The sequence below is a fragment of the Pipistrellus kuhlii genome, unplaced genomic scaffold (genome assembly GCF_014108245.1).
Source record: "Pipistrellus kuhlii isolate mPipKuh1 unplaced genomic scaffold, mPipKuh1.p scaffold_m20_p_9, whole genome shotgun sequence".
In the NCBI taxonomy this organism is placed as follows: domain Eukaryota; kingdom Metazoa; phylum Chordata; class Mammalia; order Chiroptera; family Vespertilionidae; genus Pipistrellus; species Pipistrellus kuhlii.
Genome location: NW_023425595.1, coordinates 24,785,911 through 24,811,618, shown reverse-complemented (window position 1 = coordinate 24,811,618; position 25,708 = coordinate 24,785,911). Strand labels below are relative to the sequence as shown.

Here is a 25,708-nt window from a genome sequence, read left to right as displayed (position 1 = left end):
GATAAGTGTTGTGTGGAATTATTCTGGAGAAAGGGGATGATTGGGCTTACAATCCCGCGGGCCGGGCCAGACGCACCCTCGGCTCTCCCCTTTTAAAGGGCATCCCGCGGAGGTTCCGGGGGTCCGCGGAGTGGCGGCTCCGCTCTCCCGGGCCCGGGCCAGCCCCGCCAGAAGGCAGTCGGTGGGGCCTCACGTAGGCAGGTGCCAGAAGCACGCCACAATAGCCGCCCGCAGTCTCCCACGCCGGCCTCGCCGCAAGCCGCCCACCATTCGAGTGGGCGCCCTTCCCGCGCGAAGGGCGTGCCAGCCGGGCGTGGCCACCCTGGGCGCGACCCGCGAGAACGTGAGTGGCCAGGGGAGGCGCTCTGGAGCCCGGGATGTGGGGCGCACGCCCATTGGCTGAGCTTCCCCCGTCCGGCCTTCAGAGCCCACCTACCGGACCCTCTTTCGGCTCTTCCATTGGTCGTTGGCGTTCCAACCCGCGCCCGCCCCGCCCCCCTCCCTCCCGGATGAAAAAAAGGGTTGGGGGCGGGGTGGGAGGCCGAAGCGGGGGGAGGCGGGTGAGCGGTCCTACTGGTAAAGGGGGCGCGAGACAGCCAATCAGGATCAGACGTCGAGACGTGGCGCCGCGCCAGCCAGTCACATCCCGCGGTCCCGGTCGGGGGGGGCCGGCTGACGCGAGGGCTGGCCGCAGCCAATGGGCGTGCCGCTACCCGTCCGCTCTTTAGCAGCCGCTCGGGGGTGGTGGAAAGAGCCAGTGAGGAGAGCGCGACGGCGGCGGCGGAGCCATCGGTGGAAGACCCGAGGGAAAGCGAGGCCCCAGCCTGTGCATCTAGGTGAGAGAGGCAGGGCGCCAGGTGGGAGAAGCCGGGGGCGGGCCCCCTACCCGTCCGGCTCGGGCCGCAGCTTGCGGGCGCCGGGATGGCAGGCCGGGCCCAGCCCGGGGGTTACCCCCGGCGCCCCGCCCACGTCCTCGCCCCCGGCTGGGAGTGCCGGCTGCGGACCGGATGGTCTCTGGTTGGGGCGCCCCGCTGCCCTCCGGAGGGCGGGGACCGCTAGCAGGGATGTAGGGAGGAGCCTGGTGTGCTGCTGCGGAGTCTGGGGGCGCCTCCTGCCCTGGGCGGGGAGGCCGGGAAGAGGTGGTGAAGGTGGGGCAGGGCAGGGTAGTTAACGGAGGAGGAGGAGGAGCGGGGCTGGTGTGCACCAGAGAAGCCTGTGATTGAAGGATTCCAGGTCTGGGGAGGAAGAAAGTGATGAGAAAAGGTTGATGCTCAGAAAAGGGTGCCGGAGGAGACGGTGCGGAGCTGTGCAGTGTTGGTAAGTAGGCACTGATAGAGGGGGTTGGGGGACAGGGGGATCCGCTGGGAGTGAAGGGAGGGCAGGCTTGGGTTTTTGAAGGTTAAGGGATGTGGACCATTGGGGACACGTGGGATGTGGAGTAAGCGGCACCTACTGAAACCGGAAGGTGACTGAGAGGATAATAAAGGTTTTAGGTGAGATGAGGATAGAGGCTCCTTAACTAAGAGAGCGTTAGGTGGCCAGTTAGGGCAAACCATACGAGGAGCCAACAAGGTAGGTTTATGTGTAGTGGCTGAAGGGTGTGGGCCTTTTTGTGAGTGAGTAATAAATAATAACTCGGTTTTGGCAGAGACCGGAGAACTAGATGTCTCAGGAAGGAATCAGTCAGCCAAGTTCATAGGTTCATGCACTGCACTGCACTACACTGCATCGAGGCCTAAACATTGAGACTTGGCAACTCTCTTTGCTGAGGCTGATCGATCTTCCGCCCCTCGGTTCCTCTAATTTGCTTTGCTGCAGCAGCCCACATGCTCACTCTCTCAGAATTAATGGCACACGTGTTTGCTTTTGATTGGATGGCAGTGAAGAATCGCTTGATTCTTTCCATTAAAAAAAAAAAAAAGAATCTGTTGGTTTACACGCATTGTCAGAAGATACTCTGAGAAAATCTGCCCCTGTAGGGGAGTTTCTCAACTACCTTATCTTGTTGGACAAGTGTAATATTAGCATAAAAATGATGCAGGAGTTCTTGCAGAAACACAAGTGAGAGTTAACATTTTATAAGTACAACCCTGCTGTTCTACAGCATCAACTATTTTGATGTAGTAGAATTTGGTTATGTATCATGCTTGCTGGGAAAATTTTCAGCCTTGGGAAGTTTTATAGCTAAATAGGTTCAAAGTTCCTTTCATTTAGAGGAAAGACAGACATGGTACATGTGTATCACTGTTTCAGGCTTTTGGATTTTTTATTTGTGGGGTGAGGGCAGAGGTTGGGGTCAGAGAAGAGGAAGTAGAAAAGAGTGTTCCACTACCTAATTTCCAGTGGAATTAAATGGGAGGAGATGATAGGCACTGAGGTATAATTTCTGCTTGAGGATATAACAAAAAGAATGTGAAGCCGTTCAGCACTTTTGACAAACATAAAATAGTATAGGGTCAAGGACAGAAACTAGAGAGGGCATTCATTGTATATGTATAGGGTGCTTCCTTGTTAACTAGATCAATAAAACATTATAGCTAAAGAGTCATTCTTTGGGATGTAGAAATAATTTTGTGGGAGTAATTTCTTGGTAATGCTACTCATTGATCACATTTACTCTAAGTATAACAGAATACCCAAGTGCTCACAGGTGCTGAGGCGACTCAGAGCAGAGAAGTAATCTGAGTTGTTCAGGGAAGGTTTCTGGGAAGAGGTGAGTTTTGAACCATCCTTTGAATTAGGAGTTGGGTTATTGGAAGACATGAAGATTATAATGAGTGACAAATGAATAAAAGCTTTAAAGGAGAATTGAAGGTTTGAATGAAAATTTAAGGGTGTGGACTTCAACTAAGTTTGGTGTAGCTTAGTTGATAAATGATGATTCTGTATTATGGTAAGAGAATAGTTGATTATTAGAGATAAGTAGTAAAGGAAAGAGCAAAGTATTTTTTTGATAGTTATAAGAGAATATGGTAAAAGTAAGTTGGGTTGTTGATAAGTAGAGTTGGTGTTCATCTATGTATAATAAACATTTTTGTGTCCTGTACTAGATTATGTTGATAATAGTACTATTATTTATTAGATGCTACTTTGTGCCAGCGATTGTTTTGAGCTTTCTGAATATCATATTCCTTTGATTATTCCTGTTTTATAGATGAGGGAACAGATTCAGAAAGATTTAATTTGCTCAAGATCACACAGCTAATAAGGTCAGGATTGGCACAGCCAGTCAATAAACATTAATTGAGCATCTGCTTCATGTCAGGCACTGTATTAAGTGCTGGAGATTCAAAGTTGATAGCAAATCCAAAGATCAGGTCTGAGCCATTTTTATTTTTATTTTTTAGAGATAATCATGAGTTCACAGAAGAGAGTCAGGGAAGAAAGAGAAAAAGATTAGTTGGAAGGACTTTTGTAGACACTGAGTAATATACTGTTTAGGGACACTTAGAACTTTAAGAAAGAGGAAGTGGTCAGCAGTAAACTATATAGCTGAGAGATTCAGGGAATAAAGATTGAAAAGAAACTATTGAGTTAGGTAAGGGAAAAGTATTGTGAATTTAGTCTCAAGAAAGCCAAAATGAAGATATTAAAATACAAGCCAATAGTTAATCATGTTTAATGGCAAGTGCTCTATACAAATGTAAAATTTGGTATGATCACAGTTATGGTCAAATTCATAGAAAAGATGTTGGCATGTCTTTGTAATATTTTGATCTTTGGCTGGTAAGATTGTGCGTGGTTTAAAAATGCTTGTACTTTTAGTATTTTTTTCAAATAAAAAAATGAGCATTATTTTTGTAATTAGTGGGGGCAAATTATTCAACTGAAATAGGGGATATGTACGTGGGCTAATGCTAATCTGAATTGTGTTTGGAGTCAGAGAAAAAGATGGCCTTTACTTCAGTGCCTACTGCACATTCCCATCTTAGAATATCTGGGTTCTTACCAGGGTAAGCATCCTGAAACTATATGTTGAAAGAGAACATGTTCTTAATCTGAGGGATCAGGTGACTAAAGCACCCTGAATCATAAAGATAGGGTTTTGACTCTTCTGAACATTGTTTTCTTTGTGTTTAATAAACGGAGTAAAGGTTAAAAAGAAAACAAACCACCAGTGCAGTTGAGTTATTTCAACTTTGTCTTTTGGCCTTTTATTCTTTCCTCTTCCCACACGTTAGTTCTGTAGTTCCTGTCTTCAGTGGGTTTGTAATGGGCTTAGAGTCCCAGTTCAGTAAGAGTATGAAAGTGCTGAATTTGCATAGAACTGAAACCCTTAAAATTTTTTATTGTTTTCTGTTCTCAATTTGAAGAAGAATAGAGACTGATTTCAAGAAAGTAAGCTTTTCTCATAAAATTTCTCCAAAGGAAACTAGTATGATTTGGTCTAGGACCCAGAACAGATTTATCTTTAAAGAAGAAAGGGAGGAATTTTGCAAGTCAAGAATAGGTTGTAGTTTTTTTTTTTTTTTTTTTTAAAGTACATATTTTTATTGATGTCAGAGAGGAAGGGAGAGGGAGATAGAAACATCAGTGATGAGAGAGATTCATTGATTGGCTACCTCCTGCACACTCCCTACCTGGGGATTGAGCCTGCAACTCGAAGGCCCTGACCCGGAATCCAGCCATGACCTCCTGGTTTGTAGGTCTATGCTCAACCACTGAGCCACACCAGCTGGGCTAAGTTCTAGTTTTTAAATTTCATTTAGCCCATAGGGATTGTGGGGAAAAACAGTATTTCATCTAGGTAGTGTTCTTTTTCTTAAATTATCACGTTTAGTTTTCATATAGTTCTCTAAGTTGGCTATCCCATTTTTCAGATGAAGAGAAGGGTTCAAAGTATTTATTTTCCAAAGGTTGAAAAGATAAGTGATCGAACTCTGAGTCAAACATTGCTTTGTCAAAAAACTCCAGAATTCATGCATATGAGCAATGCAAGAAGAACTTGTTTACTTAAAATACCTACAATTGAAATGAATGGCACATAGCCTTTGGTATTTAGTAACTATTTGTTATGCTTAGAAGGAATTCTTGTTCTGTGTGTTTGTGTTTTGTGACAATGGCTCTTAAATGATAGCAATTTTTGTATTTTATAAAGTGCATTATATTACAAATAGAGGTGTGCTCACATTTTAGTATTTTTTGAAATGAAGATGTATTTACAGTGCTATATTTATTTTAAAATGTTTATGAAATGTATACTATGTCTTAAAATTCAATGTGTCTCAGAACTGAGGTAGTGTGGTGTTATACATATAGTCTTTATGTATAACTGTTTTAGAAATTTGTTGTGTGCAATTTCTTCCCAACCTCCTCTCTTTACTTAACCAATTAATTTTTTTTTTCAGTATGGTATAATATAGAATTGAAGTATATATTAATAATAAAATAGTCATTCTCTTTAGCTAGTGATATTATAGAAAAAAGATACTGTGATGTAGAAAGTTTACATTGCACTGTGAATCAGCAGATTGGAGTTTAATTTTGGTTTTGCTAGTAACTTAATGTATGATTTGAGGCAAGTCACTTCCCCTTTCTGAACTTTAGTTTCCTCATCTGTAAATTGGAGTGGGGTGGGGAACTTTCAGACCTATCTATCTTGAACAAACTGTATACCCTCTTTCTTTTTTTAATACTCACCCAAGGATATTTTTCCAATGATTTTTAGAAAGAGTGGATAAGAGAGAGAAGACTGAGAGAAATATTAATGTGAGAGAAATACATCGGTTGGTTGCCTCCTGCATGAGCCCTGGTCAGGGCCCGGACTGGGTAGGATCCTGCAACCAAGGTATGAGGTACGTGCCCTTGACCAGAATCGAACCTGAGACCCTCAGTCTGCAGGCCAGGGCTCTATTATCCACTGAGCCAAACTGGCTAGAGCTGCCCTCTTTCTAATAAAAAAATGTGGATGCTATAAATCCCTTTCTTAAAAACGGTATTTATTGCTTTTTACTATTTTTTCTTTCTCTTCATCTCCCTGTCTTTCCTCCTGCCCATTTTCCCACATGGATCTTTGAGGGTATATTAGAGAGGATGAGTTATTTTTGATATCCTGCATTTACCAGCACGGGATATCTGAGAAAATAGGTGCCTGTTAAATAGTTAATGACTGAACAAATGTGTTTTATCTGAATTAATAAGAAAATAATTTAAATGGAATACCATCTGAAAGCTGTTGAACTTTCACTGAAAAAATTCTGCCTAAAGAATGAAATGTGAGACATAGAAACATGGTGGAACAAACTGTGAAATCTCAGAGGGAAGGCAGGTGGGGGTGGCGGAATGGAAAGAGATCAACCAAAGAATTTGTATGCATATATGCATACCCCTTGGACACACAATAGGGTGGTGAAGGCCAGGGGTTAGGTCTGGCTAGAAGGGGTCAATGGGGGAAAAAGGGAAACGTCTACATTAATAAAAGAGAAAGATACAAATTGACCGTATCTCTGTGACGACCACCAGCCAATCAGGAATGAGTATGCAAATTAACACAACAAAATGGCAGGTTAATTTGCATATGCAGGTACATAGTAAAGAATGAAGACTGAAAGCTCCACTGCAGCCAGAGCCAAGCCTGAAGGCTGAAGGCTTGGCTCTGCTGCGGCCTGGGTCCCGGATGCCGGAGAAAAACCAGTGCTGGCAGCCAGAGGAAGGAAGGCCTATTGCACAAATTTTCATGCAACAGGCCTTTAGTAAGTAAGACTTTCAACAATAAAGATTAAAAAAAAAAAGAATGAAATATGTTTTGTAAAGTAAATTTATCTTCTCTCTTGGTCAGGTGCACACTTGGGCCTGTCTGTAAGAAGCTCTCCTAGTAGAAGAGGCAAGCTTTTATAAACTTTGTATTATGGGCAATTGCCAACATAAAAATACAATAATATGCGTATCAGTAACGAATAATCATCAACTTGTGGTCAATCTTGTTTCATTTGTACTTCCACTCACTTCCCCATTTTATTTTGAAGCAAATCCCTAGACATTTTTACTAATGTTTATCAGATATTATAATAAGTGTGACAATAGATGTGCTAAAAAAGTGAAGTGGAATTTTTTTATATATATCACATGGAGACTATAGATTATGTTGTGTTGGGCAAAAGAAATTAGACATAATCTGTAGGGCAGGAATAATGTAATTGGGGAAACTGTGCATATATAAAATAGAATGTAGTGAGATCATATGTCAAAATTGGTTATAGAGATTGAAAGTGGGAAATGACATGATTTCTGAATCAAAGTAGGATTTAACAGGGAGAAAGAACATTAAATGGGGGAGGTGAGGGTGGTCACATGGACAAAACAAGTAGAAAAATGTACCGTATTTTTCGGACCATAAGGCGCACTTTTTTCCCCCCAGAAGTGGGGGGTAAAAGTCCCTGCGTCTTATGGTCCAAATATAGCCTACACATATACTTTAAAAAAAAAGTTTTTTTACTTGCCCGGCTCTGTGTGGTCTCTGTGTGCTTGCCCGGCTCTAAAATGGTTCTAAATGCTGCTGTTTACTTTATAGGGTTGATTACATGTGTTTATGACTGTGATGTTGCGTTTTAATGCACATAAAATATTTTAGGACACTATTTGTTTCAGAATCTTTTTTTCTTCATTTCCCTTCTCTAAAAACTGGTGCGTCTTATGGTCCGGAGCGTCTTATGGTCCGAAAAATACGGTAATTTTAGCTTTATAGAATAAGTTATATATACAGCTGTATCTCATCTTTTATACCTCTGTAAGATGTTATTGATATACTGTAGATTTTACATTCATAATTGAAAGAAGCCAATTGCTTTATTACAAATTAGGACACACTACTTTGTGAATGTCCATGGTGAATTATTTGACACATTCCATTAAAAAGCCTTCTGAATATCTTACTACCACATGTATTAATAGATACATTTTGTCTAGAATGTTTGTGTTTTGTGTGTGTGATGAGCTTTGAAGTATGTCATTTTGAGGTTTTAAATAGTGGCAGGTGTGTGTGTGTGTGTGTGTGTGTGTATGTATTTAAATGTTAACCATTTGACAGTTTTAGAATTACTTTGAAATATCTAGTTTGTCTATTTTATGGAATTCTTGCTAGTCACATGAGCAATCCTTGAATTTGAGGAATTCTTACCATTATATCTTGCTATTTTGGAATATTGTCTTAAATATTTAGAAATATTAATTGGAAATAAAATCTTTTTAAAAAATGTAATTTTATAGATTTCATAGAGGAAAGAAGAGTGAGTGAGAGAGATAGAAACATCAATGATGAGAGAGAATCATTAATTGTCTGCCTCCTGCTTGCCCCCTACTGGGGATCAAGCCCACAACCTGGGCATGTGTCCTTGACTGGAATCAAACCTGGGACCCTTCAATTTGCAGGCCGATGCTCTATTCACTGAGCCAAACAGAATAGAGCTGGAAATAAAATCTTAAAATATATTCATAATGCAGAGATTTGTAGTCAAAGGTCATGAACCTGTTTGAGTATCTCCTTAAAGTTTTGTGCTATCTCCTCAGAAAATATACATTTAGTTTTTCATATAATTTCAGGGAGATAATAAGACTCAAATATCCTTAAGGGCCTAAGGATTTTGGTTTAATAAGCCATTCTTTAATGTATAGGCTGAAAGCCTACAGATTAAATTCAACTCAAATTCTGTGTACTGCTCACCCTTTACAAGCAGTCTTTTTTTAAAATTTTTTATTATTGAGTGATAAAATTATAAAGCTCATTATGCAGATATTAATTTAAAAAAATATACCACTTCTTAATTGGATTCTTGGGTGAAAGCAAGCTATAGCTGGTTTAATCAATATGTAGTAATGGTTTTACCAAAGATTTTGGAATAAGTGTATAATACTTTATATAATGGCTGCTATTTATTCTGAATTAACAGGAAGTAGAACATATGATATAAGAATGAATAAATGCATAAATACCATTTTTTTCAGAAACAAAGGAAAATATTTCTTTGACTTATCTTGCCCTTACATAGTTAAGATTTGTGGGTGAAAGAATCTAGTAGAGTATTTTGAGGTTTACATTTGTGTTAAAATAACTCCTTAGTGTGATACAGGGTTTTAGAGACATACTTTGGCTGACGATTGATTCTCAGTGGAGTTCAGAGATCTTAACATCCATCTAGTTTCAAGGTTGGTCCTAAATAAGTTTCTTAGTAATATGTTGTTTTAAAAACTTGTGAATTGTACCTATAAAATGAAGTCAAAATAATGGTTATTAGCATATGCAGAATTCTCAGGAGATGGGAACAGGTGAATTAGCTGCTATTGGAACATTTGACTCTGCAGAGCAGGTACATTGATTGAAGATCAGTGAGTATTAGGTGTATTACTTTAAAGTGATAACCCTTGTGATCAATTAGAGTTAATAATTCACTGAGTATCTTATGTATTATTAGGCAACAACTTATTTTAATATCTAGTAATAGATATATAGACTTTGAGAGCCAGAAGAAGACTTAAAACCATCAGTGATTTGGCCTCTCCTTCAATGAATTTTACCAATGATCAGAGCAGTTAATTGACATGCCCAAGGTCAGGTGGTTAGTGGTAGTCCCATTATTAGTGTAGTTATTCATTACCCTACTGATTTTTTGTAAGTCTTTTGTGCTTATATATTTTGGCTGTCTTTTCCTTTTGGAACTCAGTTTATGGAGAAGGAAGTATCTTAACACTAGGGTTTTTAAGATATTTTGTGACTTGGATTGCCAATTGATAAATTGTTGATACATTGTGACTTTGATTGTCAATTAATAAATTAATGAATTCCCTGAAGTTTTGTATTATAACGAGGCCTGTGCATGAAATTCATATATATATATATATATTTATTATAAATTCATATATAATAAATATATATATATATTTATATATAAATTCATATATATATATATATATATATATATATATATATATATATATATATATCTCCAAAAGTCATCAGTTTCCTCATGTTTTCTATACCTTTCTGGGCTGGTGATCCCTGCCTAACAGCATTTAGTTGAAAACTGTTCCATGAACCTGCAAGGTTTTAAAGGTAAGCCAAAAAATGATTTCTGAGAAGAGGGTTTGCTAAGAGATTTAGTCATTTTAAGGTAGTTCTTGGAAGTTTCTCATTCAGAACGAAAGACTGGAGGCTTAGTGACATCCAAGTTCAGGGAAGTTACTGCTTCCAGGAAAGGCTCTGATTCCAAGTCCTCATGCCACATTTGGTTGGTGTGGACCTGGTTGCCAGGGAGAAGACCTGTCCCTAATTAGTGACCCTACAGCCAGCGTAAGGACTCTTAGAACAGTGACGCTCAAGCTTTTTTAATCCTGACCCTTCAGCTGGGTCATTCTTTAGTTCAATAATTCCCACTACCTAGTGGAATAACAACTAATTGTCAAAGTGCAAGCATTTTGGGAGAAGAGGGATTTTCTTTAGCAGTTAGGAATATGGATGGTTGCTCATAGAATCACAAAAAATATACTATTTGTCTTAAAGCCTAGACTAGTTAGAAAAACGTAGGCCTAAAATCCTAGTAATACAAATGTACAGTACAGTCTGAAGTTTGACTAAAACAACTAAAGCCAAAATGACAATAATGAAGTTCACCTAATGGTAATTTTTAATTGAAAAAGGAAGAATAATGGTAATTGAAAATCATGATCTGCTAAAGACAACACCACTTCACTGGCAGTGAGTGTCCCTTTAGCAAATTAAAGAATTTAAGGCAGTGCCCTTGGTGGTCTCCCAGATCTTTCTCTTGCTTCAACCGTGTTTGGGTGGAACAGACCCAGGGATGTCCCTTCTTCCAGCCTCTGACCATCCTTCAACCTCTTTTCCAGTCATCACCTTCGGAACCACCTCAGCATCCTCAGCATTTGAGACCAGCCAACACTGCTTTTGTTGTTGTTGTTGTTGTTGTTTTTAAGCTTAACTCCTTTTACTGAACAACCATGAGCTCCCAGATTCGTCAGAATTATTCCACCGAAGTGGAGGCTGAGATCAACCGTCTGGCCAACCTGTATCTGCATGCCTCTTACACTTACCTCTCTCTGGGCTTCTATTTCAACCGTGATGATGTGGCTCTCCAGGGTGTGGGCCACTTCTTCCGAGTGTTGGAGGATAAGAAGTTCAAGGGCGCTGAGCTTCTTTTTAAGATGCAAAACCAGCGAGGTGGCCGCATTGTTCTCCATGATGTGCAGAAGCCTTCCCACAATGAGTGGGACAAAACTCAGGATGCCATGGAAGCTGCCCTGGCCTTAGAGAAGAACCTGAACCAATCTCTTTTGAAGCTGCATGCCCTGAGTTCTGCCCATAAAGACCCTCAGCTCAGTTACTTCCTAGAGAAACACTTCCTGAATGAGCAAGTGAATCTCATCAAGAAGATGGGCGACCAGCTGACTAACTTCCACAGAGTGACCAGCACCAAGGCTGGGCCAGATGACCCCCAAACTGGGCTGGGCGGCCCCCAAACTGGGCTGGACGGCCCCGAGGCTGAGCTGGGCGGCTCCCAGGCTGGGCTGGGCGAGTATCTCTTTGAAAGGCTCAGCCTCAAGCATAACAAGGGGTCTTTGGAGCCCAAAGGCCTTTGAGGGGCCCCTCTGTATTCCCCTGGTGTCTGGCTTTTCCCTGAGCCTCTGCCTGAAACCACTCACCATTCTTTTAACCACCCTGAAGCCCTCTCCATGCATTAGACCAAATGGAAACAATATAAAGCTTTTGCATCAAAGGAAACAAAAAAGTAAAAATAATTCAATTTTTTGGCCCTGGCCAGGTAGCTTAGTTGATTAGAGCATTATTCCAACATGTGAACGTTGAGTGTTGGATCCCTGATCAAGGCACATACAAGAAACACCCAGTGAATGCATACATAGATGGAACAACAAATCAGTGTTTCTCTCTTTTTCACCCTTCCTCTGTAAAATCAATCAATAAATAATCCTAGCTGCTTTTGTTCAGCAGAGGGAGCGTTGGCCTGTGAACCAAAGGGCCCTGGGTTCCATTCTGGTCAAGGGCATGTACCTTGGTTGCAGGCTTTTCCCTGGTGTGGGTCCTGGTTAGGTCTCCTGCAGGAGGAAACTAATTGATGTGTTTTCTCTCACATTGATGTTTCTATCTTCCCCTTCCTCTTCTACTCTCCCTAAAAATCACTGGAAAAATATCCTTGGGTGAGGATTAAAATTAATCAATAAATAAAAAAATAAAAAATGTGAAAGAATTCAAGCTTTGAGTGTGCATATGTGGTGTAGGAGCTTTGCAGTATTGCAGCAAACAGTTATTAATTATGTACAAATTAAAATCTTTGGTACATGAGCATGTTCATTTTTGTAACTCTTAATATCTGACTTAAGTATATTCATAAGGAGCCTTATGGATCAAAGGAAGGTAATGTTTTTTTAAATAATTTGTAGACCCTGGGTAGTCTGGCCCATTTTTGGGTCATTACCTTAGAAGGTAATCTAGTGTATTTTGGAATTCTATTTATGAAATGCATTTCACTTTTCTGAGTCTGAAAGTATTAGAATAAAAATTTTATTTCTTAGCATGAAAATACTTTTATTACGGTAAGGAGAGATTATAGTATAATAGTTTGTTTAAAAAGGAATCGTGTGACTTACAGAAATTACTTTTGAAAAATTAGTTTCCCCTAACACAGCATTGATTACATATTTTTGCAAGCAAAGAGACAGTTTATTGCAAAACTGTGTTAACAAGAGCACAGCCTTTCTTCTGTAGGCTTTAAAGTAGAGAAGTTACCCTACTGGTTCAGGCCTTGAGGACAGACATACACAAAAGAAAATGGATATTGCTGAAAATTTTGCTTATTAGCAGATAATTTTAATGCTATAGAATTGACATTTCCTCACTGATGGGGCAGAACTTGACTTCATAAGATGTCTTTGTATGATAGTTACATCACTCAGGAATTCTATGTGTATAATATTTTTCAGAATAATGAGGCCTTAGAGGCATTTTTAACTCATAAAAAAGTGCCATGCTTAGGGACCAACGTCAGTGTACAAAATACTTGTATAGTGCCCTAAGGACTAATGAACCTATTGAAATTACTTATTATCAAGAAGTACCTTCGACATTGAGGAAAATAGGATACAGAGAGTTAAGTACTGGTATAGGGTCTGTGTAGGCAAACACAGTGGCCATTATATCTACTTCAATGGGTGCTAACAACAGGGTTGGACACTAGCATCTTTATTGAAAAAGAAATGTTAACCAAGATGCTACAGCTACTCTTTTGTTTTTAAAAAAATGCCTTGTAAGCCTTAATTTTAAAAAGGAACCCACTATTCTGATTAGCAAACTACAGTAAATAGTTTGTACATTTTGAGTTTGCATTTTGCCCCTTTATTTGCTCTTTATATTGATAGTTTACTTTCAGAGGATGTTTTCTTTTATGTTGCATCTTAAAACACTACAGATTCTGGACTTTTTAGAACCAATAAACCAATAGTTCCCAATATGCCTCCAGATGGAAGTCTATCACAGATATTAAAAGAAAGTATATACTTACTTACAAGGTGAGACCTCTTCATTAGTTTAACTAAAATGAGTTAGTTTTCTTTTATCTAGAAGTGTGTTAACTCCAAGAGGTAACTTACTGGTTACAAGCTCACAATTACATGAACATGGAATGATGACAGCTTTTATTAAGTAAAGGAGGTTATTTGGTAGCAAAACATTTCCAACTGTGAGACCCATGGGATCATATATATTTTTTAAAGGCATTTGGGGTGATTAAAAAAATGTAGTCAGGAACAATTCATTCCCTAGCCACATTGAAGTAGATGTAACATGGATTAAATGGTGAATAGTCTCAAGAGTAACAAGCAGTTATTATATTTCACCATGCCCTTCGTGGCAGATTATATTTTCTAAAGATGGTTGTAACAGTATCTCCCATTTTAGGATGACGTGAACTCTTCTCTTACCTTAAGGTGGGATTTATGTCTCCTCTCCTTGTATTTTGATGGTCTTTTGAATCATTTGTAACCAATAGAACAAGGCGGAAGTTATACTGTGGGACTTTCAAAGCAGGATCAGAAAGTGAAAGACTTGAATAGCTTCTACCTAGCTCACTAGAATATTTGTCTTGAAACATTTAGCAGTTTTGTAAGCAGTTTAGCCTGAGATCCTCATAGGGAAACCCAAAAACTACCTCATGTAGCGAGATCATCTAAAGAGGATCAGGAGCTAGAAACTGTTCAGCTAGAACTGCTTAGTCAAGCCCTTCCCAATTTCTAATGCACAGATATTGTGAGGAAGAATAAAATAATTGTTATTTTAAGACACTGTGTTTTAGTGATTTTGGTATATAGCAATAGATAATCTGAAGACTTCATTTTCTGAATCTGTTACTATATTGAGATTTTACAATATGCAGATGTGCAGTTAGAAATACACCCCAATGATTTGTTCTGGGATCTCAACTTAACCTTATTTTGATTTCCTACCTTTTTATATAAACTTTTCTCTACCATTCTTTCCTATGGCCATTTGGAAAAGCCATTCCATCTTAGGTTTTTAGTAAGAGGGCTTTTTGGTAACTGAAACTCTGTCATGTGTATTTACTGTGTCACGAGAGCATATGCATCATCTTTAGAAGGCATTTTGTTCTGTGCCTTACTTTTAGTTACTATAATATTTGGCGTTCTGCTAGTTCCTTAGGGTTGCTGTAACAAAGTGGGTAGCCAAAAACAACAAATTTATTATTTCACAGTTATGGAGGCTAGAAGTAAAAAAAATCCATGTTCCCTTTGAAACATGTAAGGGAATCATTCCTTGCCTCTTCCTATCTTTTTTTTTTTTTTTTGTTGGTAAATTTGGCATTCCTTGGCCTATAGCTATATAACTTCAATTTCTGCCTCCAACATGTGCTTTTGTTGTCACATGGGATTCTCCCTGTGAATTTCTGTATCTTCACATGGCCCATTTATAAGGACACCTACTCTAGTGTGACATCATTTACCTTAACTATTTATATCTTCAAAACTCCTGTTTCCAAATAAAGTCTCATTCTGAGGTACTAGGGTTTAGGATTTCAATTTTTAGGGGGTATACAATTCAATCCAAAACAGGCCTCAAGGGAGATTGATATAATTATGTTTTAGCCATTTACACATTTTTAGTCCATATTAGATGTGAATGGGGTTTTTAATTAGTGCCCAAGAGGCTCTGCTCTCTTCACGTTAAGTCTCCCTTTGCTCCAGTGTACATAAATAATACACATAAAATTTGATAGTAATTTTAAACTGTTTAGGCTCATTAACCCCTTTGAGAATCTAATAAAAGCAGTGGATTTTTCCTCCTAGAAAAAGGTAGAGAGCATGCGTGGTGTGCATACTTGAACATACACATATAAATACATGCAAGCACAATAATGTTTTGGATGAAACTTTAACATGTTCCTGGATACACATCCAACTTGTTCATGAACTTCTGGATTAGTAGCTATTAATTTCCATTGATTAGTGATTCCTAATCCATCTTTCCCTTTTAGTGGAAAAATATACGGGGGAAGATGGGGAAGGAGGAAGCATAGGTATATGTATATAAGATTCCTTCATGGTCAATGAAGTTTTTTTTTTTTTGGAATTTTCATATTTATGTGGTATTATGTATGTATATTTCCACCCATACCTCATATATAATCTTTGTAAATATAAATTTACAGTTTAAAAAATTGTAAATAACATCAACATCTGTAGAGGAGAATAATCTAGGTTCTTTTAGACTTGTATTCAGTATATAAACAGACCTTTATATCTTGCCAGTGTTAAGTTAGCTTTTGACCTCTTTAAATTCTGTGTGTGTTTTTATTTTTGTATCAAGTTTTTTGTTTTTTGTTTTTTTTAAAATAGTGGTCTAGGGCTTCTGAGTTTGTGACAGAATTATATTCTTTGCTCTTGTTGACTTGTAGCCTTTTCCCCCAAAATAATATTGTCCAAGTCTCACCCCTGAACATCTTATCTTAATGGGCTTTCTTATGAAAACACAGATTTTCTTTTTTATACACCTTGAAAAGGTTATGTCTTCATTTGCATCTAGTCTGTGGCTTATTCAAGTAGAGGCTTTAGGTTTAGGGACAGGTTCTGGGGAGAGAAAACTGATGAGAGCTAGGCAGATTGTGAGAAGTTCAGCCAGGAACTTGGCGTTCAAATCCATATTTAAGGCTCAGGGGGGAAACAGAATATTAACCCAGGAACTGGGACAGAAACTCAGGATCTTGATCTAGGCCAGGGTCCACAAACTTTTTCTGTAAAGGACAAGACCAGTAAATATTTTAGACTTTGTGGGCTATAAAGTCTTGGTTATTATGACTAGTCAACTCTGCTGTTGTAGTATAAAAGTAGAAACAGTTCCTAGACCCAATTCCAAAGTATATCTGGGAGCTCCAACATGCTAGCAGGGTATTCAAGAAGTCAACTCAATGCTGACCCTAGCTATCTGGAAATAGCATCAAATTCCCCAGATGCCCATTACTAGCTCAGGTTGTTTTGTTACCTTCTGCTTTATCGGCTACACATTTGATGTTCCAATGACCCTTTCAACTTAAGATGCAAATTAAAAGTCCAAATTGTTACCTGTTCTTGTGACTGAATGGCTCTAAATCAGAGGTTCCTACAACCCCCTTCTTGGGTTCAATTAATTTGCTAGAAGGCTCACAGAACTCAAGAAAATCCAATTACTCACTAGTTTACCGATTTATTCCAAAGGATATTCAAGAATACAAATTGACAGCCAGTTGAAGAGATACATAAGGTGTAGCCCTGAACAAAGGAGTTTCTGACTTTGTGTAGCTTGGGGCACAGTATAGTGGCAAATGGAATAGTTCTAGCTCTCCAGTGTGGAAGCTCTTTAAAAGGGGGTGATGAGCTGTCCTTCTGTTTTTTATTATATAATCATGATTGTCTATCAGCGTTTCCCAAAGTGTGGTACGCGTACCCCCAGGGGTACGGGAAGAGTTTGGTGGGGTAGGCGTTGCACCGTGCTTAGCTGCGCTTAATTCTACGTTCTCATGAGTACGAGGGGTACTCAGTGTTACGAAAATTATAGAAGGGGTACACATATGTCAAAAGTTTTGGGAAACACTGGTCTAAGTCATTGTCTAACCTCCAGCCTCTCTCCATTCCCGGGATATCAGGGGGTGGGGCTAAAAATTCCAATCTTCTGACCACATTGTTGGTTCCTATTGCAACCAGCCTCCACCCTTGGGTGTGGTCCAAATGTCACCTCATTAACATATAGGAGATACCTGTTTATTTGCTTTCCTGACTTAGGAAATTCCAAGGATTCTAGAGGCTGTGAGCCAGGAATGGGGTGAATACCAGATGTATATATATATATGTATATATATTTTATTTTATTATTTTTATTATTTTTTAAATAAATCTTTATTTTTCAGATTATTACAAATGTGATCCTCTTCCACCCCTCAATTGCTCCCCTTCACCTCTGTCCTTTCCCCATCCCCCATTGTCCTCATCCATAGGTGCAGTTTTTGTTCAGTCTCTTCCCGCACCCCCACTCCCCTTTTCCCTGAGAATTGTCAGTCCACTCCCCTTTCATACCTCTGATTCTATTATATTCAACAGTTAATATTGTTCATCAGATTTTTAAATTCCCTTGGTTTTTAGATTCACTTGTTGATAGCTACGTATTTGTTGATCATAATTTTTATCTTTATCTTCTTCCTCTTCCTAAATAACCTCCTTCAGCAATTCATATAATTCTGGTTTGGTGGTGATGAACTCTTTTAGCTTTTTTTTATTTGTGAAGCTCTTTATCTGTCCTTTGATTCTGAATGATAGCTTTGCTGAGTAGATTATTTTTGGCTGTAGGTTCTTGTTATTCATCACCTTGAATATTTCTTGCCATTCCCGTCTGGCCTGCATGGTTTCTGTTGAGAAATCAGCTGACAATCTTATGGGTGCTCCTTTATAGATCACTACCTGCTTTTCTCTTGCTGCTTTTAATATTCTCTCTTTGTCTTTTGCTCTTGGAATTTTAATTATGATATGTCTTGGTGTGGTCCTCCTTGGATTACTTTTGTTTGGGGTTCTGCGGGCTTCCTGGACTTGTAAGTCTATTTCTTTCCCCAGGTGGGGGAAGTTTTCTGTCACTATTTCTTCTAGTACTCTTTCGGTATCTTGCTCTCTCTCTTCCGGAATCCCCATAATTCTGATGTTGGTTCGCTTGAAATTGTCTCAGAGGTTTCTTACACTATCTTCAACTTTCTGGATTCTCTTATTTTCTCCCTTCTGCAGAGGAGTGTCCTCTGGCTCTTCATGTTCTAAATCTTTGTCTTGATTCTTGTGATCTTCCAGTCTGTTTTTAGGACTTTGTATAATATTTTTTATTTCTGACAATGTTTTCTTCATTTCTTGTTGATCCCTTATTATTTCTAGTTGCTCCCTTTTCATATCCTCATAGGTCTCATTTATTTTATCGGCCTTTTTTAGGATATTGTTGAATAACCTTATAACTGTAGTTTTGAACTCAATGTCCAATCTTTTCTTTTCCTCCATCTCCTTCCTTTGTGTCCTTCTTCTTGTCTGCATTTTAGTTGTTTCCCTGATTTGATGGAATAGCTTTGTGTGCTAGGTGTTCTGGTAGAGCCCAGTAGCACAGCCTTCCCAGTTACCTGCAGTGGACAGTCTTGGTGTAGCCCTTCGTGGGCTGTGTGTGCAGTCTTGTTGTTAAGCCTTGCTTATTGTTGGTATCACTGGGAAGCGTTGATCTCCAAGCCAATTGGCTGTGAGGATCAGCAGTGTCTCAGCTAGGAGGGTTTCCGTACTCTTCTTGAATAGGGCGGGGTCTCGGGGTGGTGCAGACAATCTTTGGTTCCCTGTCAGTCTCGCCTTAGAAAAGTCCTGTTCGTCGAGAGTTTTGGAAGATTGGTTGCAGGCGCACGCGCACCTCTTTGGTAAAGGCGCAGACCAGCTTTGGATTCCTGCAAGTCCCTCCTTAGAGAAAGCCAGCCTCTGGGAGAGCTTCTGTGCTCAGCCACAGGTAGGGCGGAGTCTCAGGTTGGTGCAGACAAACCTTGTTTTCCCTTCGGCTCCTCCCCAAGTCCTGCAGTAATGGCCTCTGGCTTCACACACCTCCAAGAGATCTCTGCCCACTGCCTGACAGTCTGGCCTCTCCCTGTCTGGGGCCATTTATCAGAGCAATAGGGTGATTCTGTTTTCCTCTCGGACAAGAAAGCCAGCCGCGTTAGCTGTTCGCCCTCTCCGCGCCAGGAGTAAGCCAGTAGCGAACTCAGCCCGGCCCGCCCTCTCTGCGTGCAGGGAGTAAGCCAGCAGCAATCTCGGTCCGGCCCTTCCTCTCCGCACCGGGATTAAGCCAGCACCTTTTCGCGCGCACGGTTCTCCGTACCTTCACAGTTCCTGAGGTTCAGCGTGCCTTCTCTCTCCTTCCCAGATGGCAGAGCCTCCTCTCAGCCAGCCGTCTGGCGCTTCAGGGCAATGCCTCCCCTGTTTTTCAGTTCTAAATTCAAATTTGTTGTGGTAGGCTGCATTCGGGTGTCTACCCTATGCCGCCATCTTGGTTTCTCTCCAGATATATATTTTTTATTATAAATTACAATATCACAGAAAACAACTGTGGATAATCCAAGGTTTTGTGTATCTGTGTAGCAAAGAGCAACTTAAGAAACTTTCTTTGAAGTCTAATACAGCTTAACCAGTGAATAATCATAAAGTGAACTCATTCATGTAATCAGAGACAGGTCAAGAAGTAGAAAATATTAGAGCCCCAGAAGACCCACTAATGTTCTGCCCTCCTCCCCAGAGGTAACCAATATGGTAACATCTGACTCCTAGATTAATTTACTTTTCTTTGAAGTTTATGTAAATGGAATGGCACTAGATGTATCCTTTTGCATCTGGGTTCTTTAGCTAAAATTTGAGAACTCATTTCTTCATTGCCATGTAGAATTTTTCTGTAAAATATGCTATTTATCCATTTTACCTTTGATGGATATTTGAAAATATGCTATTTATCCATTTTACCTTTGATGGATATTTGAATTTTTCCACTTTTAAGGTGTTACAAACAATACCTCTATGAATCTTCTTGTTCTTCACATCTTCTGGTGTCCCTTCCAGTTTTTCAAGTAACTGTACCCATTTTCACTGTACTAGTAATGTTAGGAGAGCTCCAGATTTATACTATCATCTACAAGTTTGAGACCCCTATGGTAGAGGGATTACTTATTATATTATTTTTAATAAAGCTATGCTGAGACCATAGCATGACTTCCCACCTTAGGAAGCATTTGAAGACTTCTTATCCCTTCTTTCAGCTAGTTATTAGGTATCACTCGTCAATTGTTGTGTCAACCTCAGAAGTTTGGTGCAGGCCTACTTCTACTAAAGTCATTAATTTCTTTCCAAAATTAAAAATGGGTAACCCTATCTTATTTGGCTCAGTGGATAGAGCATTGGCCTGTGTACTGAAGGGTCCCACACTTCGATTCCGGTCGAGGGCATATGCCCGAGTTGGGGGCTTGATTCCCAGTAGGCGGGTGTGCAGGAGGCAGCCAATCAATGATCCTCTCATGATTGATGTTTCTATCTCTCCCTCTCCTCTCATCTCTAAAAATCAATAAAAATATCTAAAAAATATAAAAATAAACTAAAAATGGGTAAATGTGCATGTGAATATACCAATATATATCCAGAGATAAAATAGCTATTAGCCATGGCTGGCTTGGTGGATAGAGCATCGGTCTTCAGACTGAGGGGTCCCAGGTTTGATTCCACTTGTACCTTGGTTTTGGGCACATCCCCAGTAGGAGGTATGTAGGAGGCAGCTGATCAATGTTTCTATCTCATCGATGTTTCTAACTATCCCTCTCCCTTCCTCTCTGTAAAAAAATCAATAAAATGCATTTTAAAAAAGTAGCTATGCTATTGTAACCTACTTTTATAAAATAGCTATTAGTCTATTTCTTTCCTACTCTAAAAATTATACTCATAAGTAAATGATTATAGAAAAAAAGGACCATTAAAGATTTTTAGTCTGAAATATTATAGATTAGACTGACTACTTAGGGATCAGACTGCGAATGAGTGTCAGATATGCTGAGGGAAGAGGAATAAGGAAATGTAATTATGTGCCCAGTCTTTTATGTGTTTTTAAGTTTAGTCCTCATGCAAATGCTATAAAGTGAGGGGGGCAGGTGGGTCTGCGACTATTTTAGAGAGGAGGAAACTAAAGAACCAAACAAGCTAAATGTCTGTTGTGAACAGTACTGTTACAAACATTCAGATACATGTACTTTTTTGAATATTGGTTTGCAGTTCTTTTGCAAACCTGGGAGTAAAATTGCAGGGTAATATTTAATTTTTTGAGAAAGCACCAAACTCCCACAGCAACTGAACCGTTTTACATTTCTACCAGCAATGTTCATGGGTTCAGTTCCAGTTTTTCTACATCCTCATCAATACTTGCTATTTTCTATGATTTTTGTGTGTGTGTTCTGAATGGTATTATTGACAGTATAATTGTGTGTATTTTTTTTACTTTGTTTTCTGTGTGTTGCTGATATACAGAAACATTTTTTTCTATGTAAACAGTGTATCTAGTGACCTTAAATTCACTTGATAATTCTAATAGTTTGTGTATATTTATTAGATTTTCTTTATAAATTGAATTTCTGATTTCCAAGTGCTATTTTATTTTTTGCTCCCTTTTCATAGTGGTTTGTTATTTTATGGATCCATTGTTGTTGTGAATCACTTAGAGGATATTTATTAGAATTTAAACTCTTTAAAATTTTCATTACCTTAGTTTCCTTCGTGGTTGATTCTATTGCTTTTCATTTTGGTCCATCTTAATTTGTAAGTACTTCATAGTGATCTTTGGTTATCTATTTATATTTACAAAGGTTGCTTTTGGTGGTTGACATTGGCTTCTTCTCAGTGTTTTGAGATCTGTTTTTCCAAAAGAACTTTTCTCCAAATGGAATTACTGATTGAGAGCTTTGCATGAGTTTGTTTTAAGGGCTAGTAGCAGCCAGTTAGGCTGGGGACATAAAACTTATTTTGGGGCTCCAGTGCTATGAAGACTTTTTTCCCTTTGGTTGTATTTGTTTCCTTTTCTGATCTCCTACCTTCCTTTTGTGGAAGTTTGGAACAACCTCAAGCTCAGCCCTACTTCTGTTTTATCCTTAGCACCCCCATGCTGGATCCTCTTCTCAGATCTGGACACTTCAGCCTGAGGAATCAAAGTTTATACAGGAAGTAAGACTGTCATGAGTGGCTTTGCTGTTTTGTTAGGAGCTTTTAATAAATTGATTTCCCTTAACTCAGCTTCTTTTCCTTAGTTTGGTGTTTTATGTTCAGGGGGTTGGGACAGCTCTTGCTTCCTAATAGTCCTTGCATATGCTTGTTTTGGTCAGTTTGTTATTTCTTCTGCTACAGCTTTAGCCAATTAGTTTCATGTTTCTTTTAGAAATTCTTCCCTACCTTTTTTTCCTTTCCCTCCCTTTTTTTCGTGTTGCTTCCCCTTTCCCTTCCTTTCCCTTTCCTCATTCTCTTCCTTCTGCTTGTTGACGGGTCTATTTCTTATTTTCATATTATCATGAATTTTCTTACAGTTATGAAAAGTTTGGACATAAAACACATGTATCTACTCCACAGCTTAAATAAAAAATAAGTACAATTGAAGCTCCCTATTCTTTTCTTTGATTGTGTTACACATCCTCTCATGCATCTGTTAATATTGTATGTATTTCTAAACAATAAAGAGCATTGTTTTAAATGTGTTTGAGTTTTGCATAGTGACATACTGCATGAATCCTGCACCTTGTTTCCTCTCCCCCCCCCCCCCCCCCCCCCCCCCCCCCCCCGCCATTTCTATGGTTCTTTTCTTCATTCTCTTAGCATACTATCTTTTCTGCTGTTTCAGTAGAATTTGGATAAAGATGATGTCAGCTCATATATTTCTGGTTTGGATTTTTTAAAAGGGAGATTGAAGCACCTTTTGGATATATTGTCACTATAGAAATGTAGGATAAAAGACTTGGTGTTACCTCTTCTTGTTTCAACTGGTAATGATAGGTGAATATGACACCTGGCGATGTTATACAAGCTGGGCAATTGAGTCTTGCTGCTGACCTCTATTTGGTGTTATAAATCCTTTTGGAGACAGAGAGACACCATTCATTCGTGTTTGGCTTAAGTGAGCGTTCAATGAAGATTTGAGTTCTTATTGCTGGAAGAACTTTTTATAAGCCATTTAGTACAAATTGTGAAACCCAGGTTCAGAGGAGAGTGACTTGTCTGAGGTGATCCAGGGGGAGAACACAGGGATTAAAAGCCATAGTTGTGGTTCCTTATTTTCCACCTTACTGCAATGAACCAGAGGTTAAAGTCTCCTTTTGTTAACACTCAACTTTGATTTTTGCCTGTCCTTTAAAATATTTATTTGAATGCCAAGAGATTTTAGTACATAAGAATGAACATAAATCTTTGATGCTTGTTTGTGTTTTCCTTAGGATCAGAATGGTTTCAATCCCAGAATACTATGAAGGCAAGAATGTTCTCCTCACTGGAGCTACCGGCTTCCTAGGAAAGGTACTTCTGGAAAAGTTGCTGAGGTCTTGTCCGAAGGTGAATTTGGTGTATGTTTTGGTGAGGCAGAAAGCTGGACAGACACCCCGAGAACGAGTAGAAGAAGTCATCAGTGGCAAGGTAAGTGGAAAATAATCATTTGGAGGAAAGGAAAAAGTATGGTGTTTGTGTGTATATTTCTTCAGTGTCCTGAAAAAATTTAATTAAACATACTCTGAGAATGGCAGCAAACTGGGTATGAGTTGTGATCAGTAGAAGAAGAGCTTTTTTTCTGTGATGGGCAGAATTATATAACAAGTTCTAAATTAACGCTTATGGCAGATATTTAAAGTGTTTTTAGAAAATTTGAGTCAGATTATTTGTGATTTAGGTAGACTTCAGAATATATTAATAATTAAGAGGTTATTTCTAATCTGTGCTGTGAGATGCTGTGCTTTGATAACACTTAAAAATTTGTAAGCAGTAATTACTACCTACAACAGTATTAAAGGGTAGCAAAGTCACATACTTCTCTTTGACATATAAGAACAGGATGACAGAAGGGTCGAATATGTCATACATTTTTGGAACTTTAGAAAAATACAGGGGTGGACAAAGATAGGTTTACAGTTGTGAGTACATGAAACGAGTTTATTTCTATATTATATTTATTAATTACGGTATAATTATGCAAATAATTGTAACCCTACTTTTGCCTACCTCTGTATTGCTAAGAAAAAATGAAAATGAGCTGGAGTAAAATTATTTCACAGTCATAAGCTTTTGAATTCTCTAAAAATGAATGAATTTATCTGACATTCATTCATAGTAAGTTTAGTGTAGTTATCTATGTAGTTTTTAAATTATTGGATAGATATATGATATCTTTTAACCTCAGTAACTTATGGTTCAAAAACAAAACTAGAAACCTCTGAATCACTCTTGAGTTAAAGATTGCTTGAAAAGTCTCAAAAGATATAATGATTAATTATAAATTTACCACTCTCTAGGGTTAATCAATAATTTATTAGACATGACTTATTTTCCAGTGTGTTTTCATCTTTTACTAGGAATCCACAAAGTAGTTAATAGTTTGTTGAGTACTTACTGTATGCCAGGAACTGTGTGCAAAGCAAGACTTATGTATTTATCACAATAGCTCTTTAAGTCTGGTGTTATTCCCATTTATAAGGTCACATAGTTAGGAAGTATATGAGCCTAGATCTAATTCTGGTAGTTGACCTAGAACTTATGCTCAAGTCAGATATTACTAGATCCCATTTTACAAGTATGGACAATGAGTTTCAGAGGTTATAATTTTATCTAAGATTATGGGGCTGATGGTGGAGATAACACAGATGACTTGATCACAAGTCTCTATTATTTTTTCATTTTATTACATTACTTCCCCAATAGATAAGAAAGTAAGAGAAAAGTGATGGGAGGGCTTTGTGGTAAAATGGGAGTTGCATAGCTTACTAATTGCAAGAGTTGTAGCTGGTACACTGAGTGAAAGTAGCTTAATTCCCAAAGCTAATGGCAATTCGTGCCCAAGTTGACAAAAATTAGAAGAGAAAATTACAAAGAGCAGAAAAGAAGAGCAGAGAAAAACAGAGGTAACACACAGCAGGAAGAGTCAGGTTATGGGTTAGGGCAATAATGGGAAGCATATTTCCTGGAAGTGATAAAATATGGTAACAGAAGAACAATTATGAGAAAAAAACCTGTATAGAAGTTCAGGGGTGTTAAAATATAACTTCTTAATTGTCTTAACATCACAGCACTATAACAAAATACAGTAACCAATATTAACATGGTGACTTAGGATGAATTAAAAGACTAAATTATATTTAGAATGTTTTCTTTACTGAGATATTTATTGTTTGGGAATGATTACTATTCAAATATAATTTTGGTTCAGAAAGGTGAACTTCACTTTTATGTGGAACATCCATATTTTCCTTGTTTATATTTCCTCCCTTATAAGAGGTAATCTTATACCCACACAGATTTAACAGTGAGGTATAAATTAATAGTTTCTCCTTTTAAAATAAATTATTTGATACTATTAGTATGCAGTTAAAGAATAAAAATAATGCTTACTTTTATTTCCACTTTTCACTTTATTAATTCAGTTTTC

At 38.7% G+C, this 25,708-nt stretch overlaps 2 protein-coding genes across 4 annotated transcripts in view; both read left to right on the top strand.

Annotated features, from left to right (window-relative positions):
* Nucleotides 1-696: 696 nt before the first annotated feature.
* LOC118713172 (ferritin light chain-like) lies at nucleotides 697-12,302 on the top strand. The gene is made up of 2 exons (XM_045577980.1): nucleotides 697-836; nucleotides 10,837-12,302. Exon 2 carries the CDS (start codon nucleotides 10,948-10,950, stop codon nucleotides 11,584-11,586), a length of 639 nt encoding a protein of 212 aa, XP_045433936.1. The 5' UTR covers nucleotides 697-836; nucleotides 10,837-10,947; the 3' UTR covers nucleotides 11,587-12,302.
* Nucleotides 704-25,708, top strand: part of FAR1 (fatty acyl-CoA reductase 1) — a 63,651-nt gene continuing 38,646 nt past the window's right edge. The window contains exons 1-3 of one of the 3 annotated variants that reach the window (XM_036426360.2): nucleotides 705-836; nucleotides 22,189-22,257; nucleotides 23,514-23,709. In XM_036426360.2, coding sequence (XP_036282253.1) covers nucleotides 22,196-22,257; nucleotides 23,514-23,709 — 258 coding nt within the window. In that variant the 5' untranslated portion in view covers nucleotides 705-836; nucleotides 22,189-22,195. Of the gene's footprint in view, nucleotides 837-1,212; nucleotides 1,318-22,188; nucleotides 22,258-23,513; nucleotides 23,710-25,708 lie in introns of those variants that run through there. The other 2 variants (XM_036426364.1, XM_045577979.1) reach the window with 2 other exon arrangements.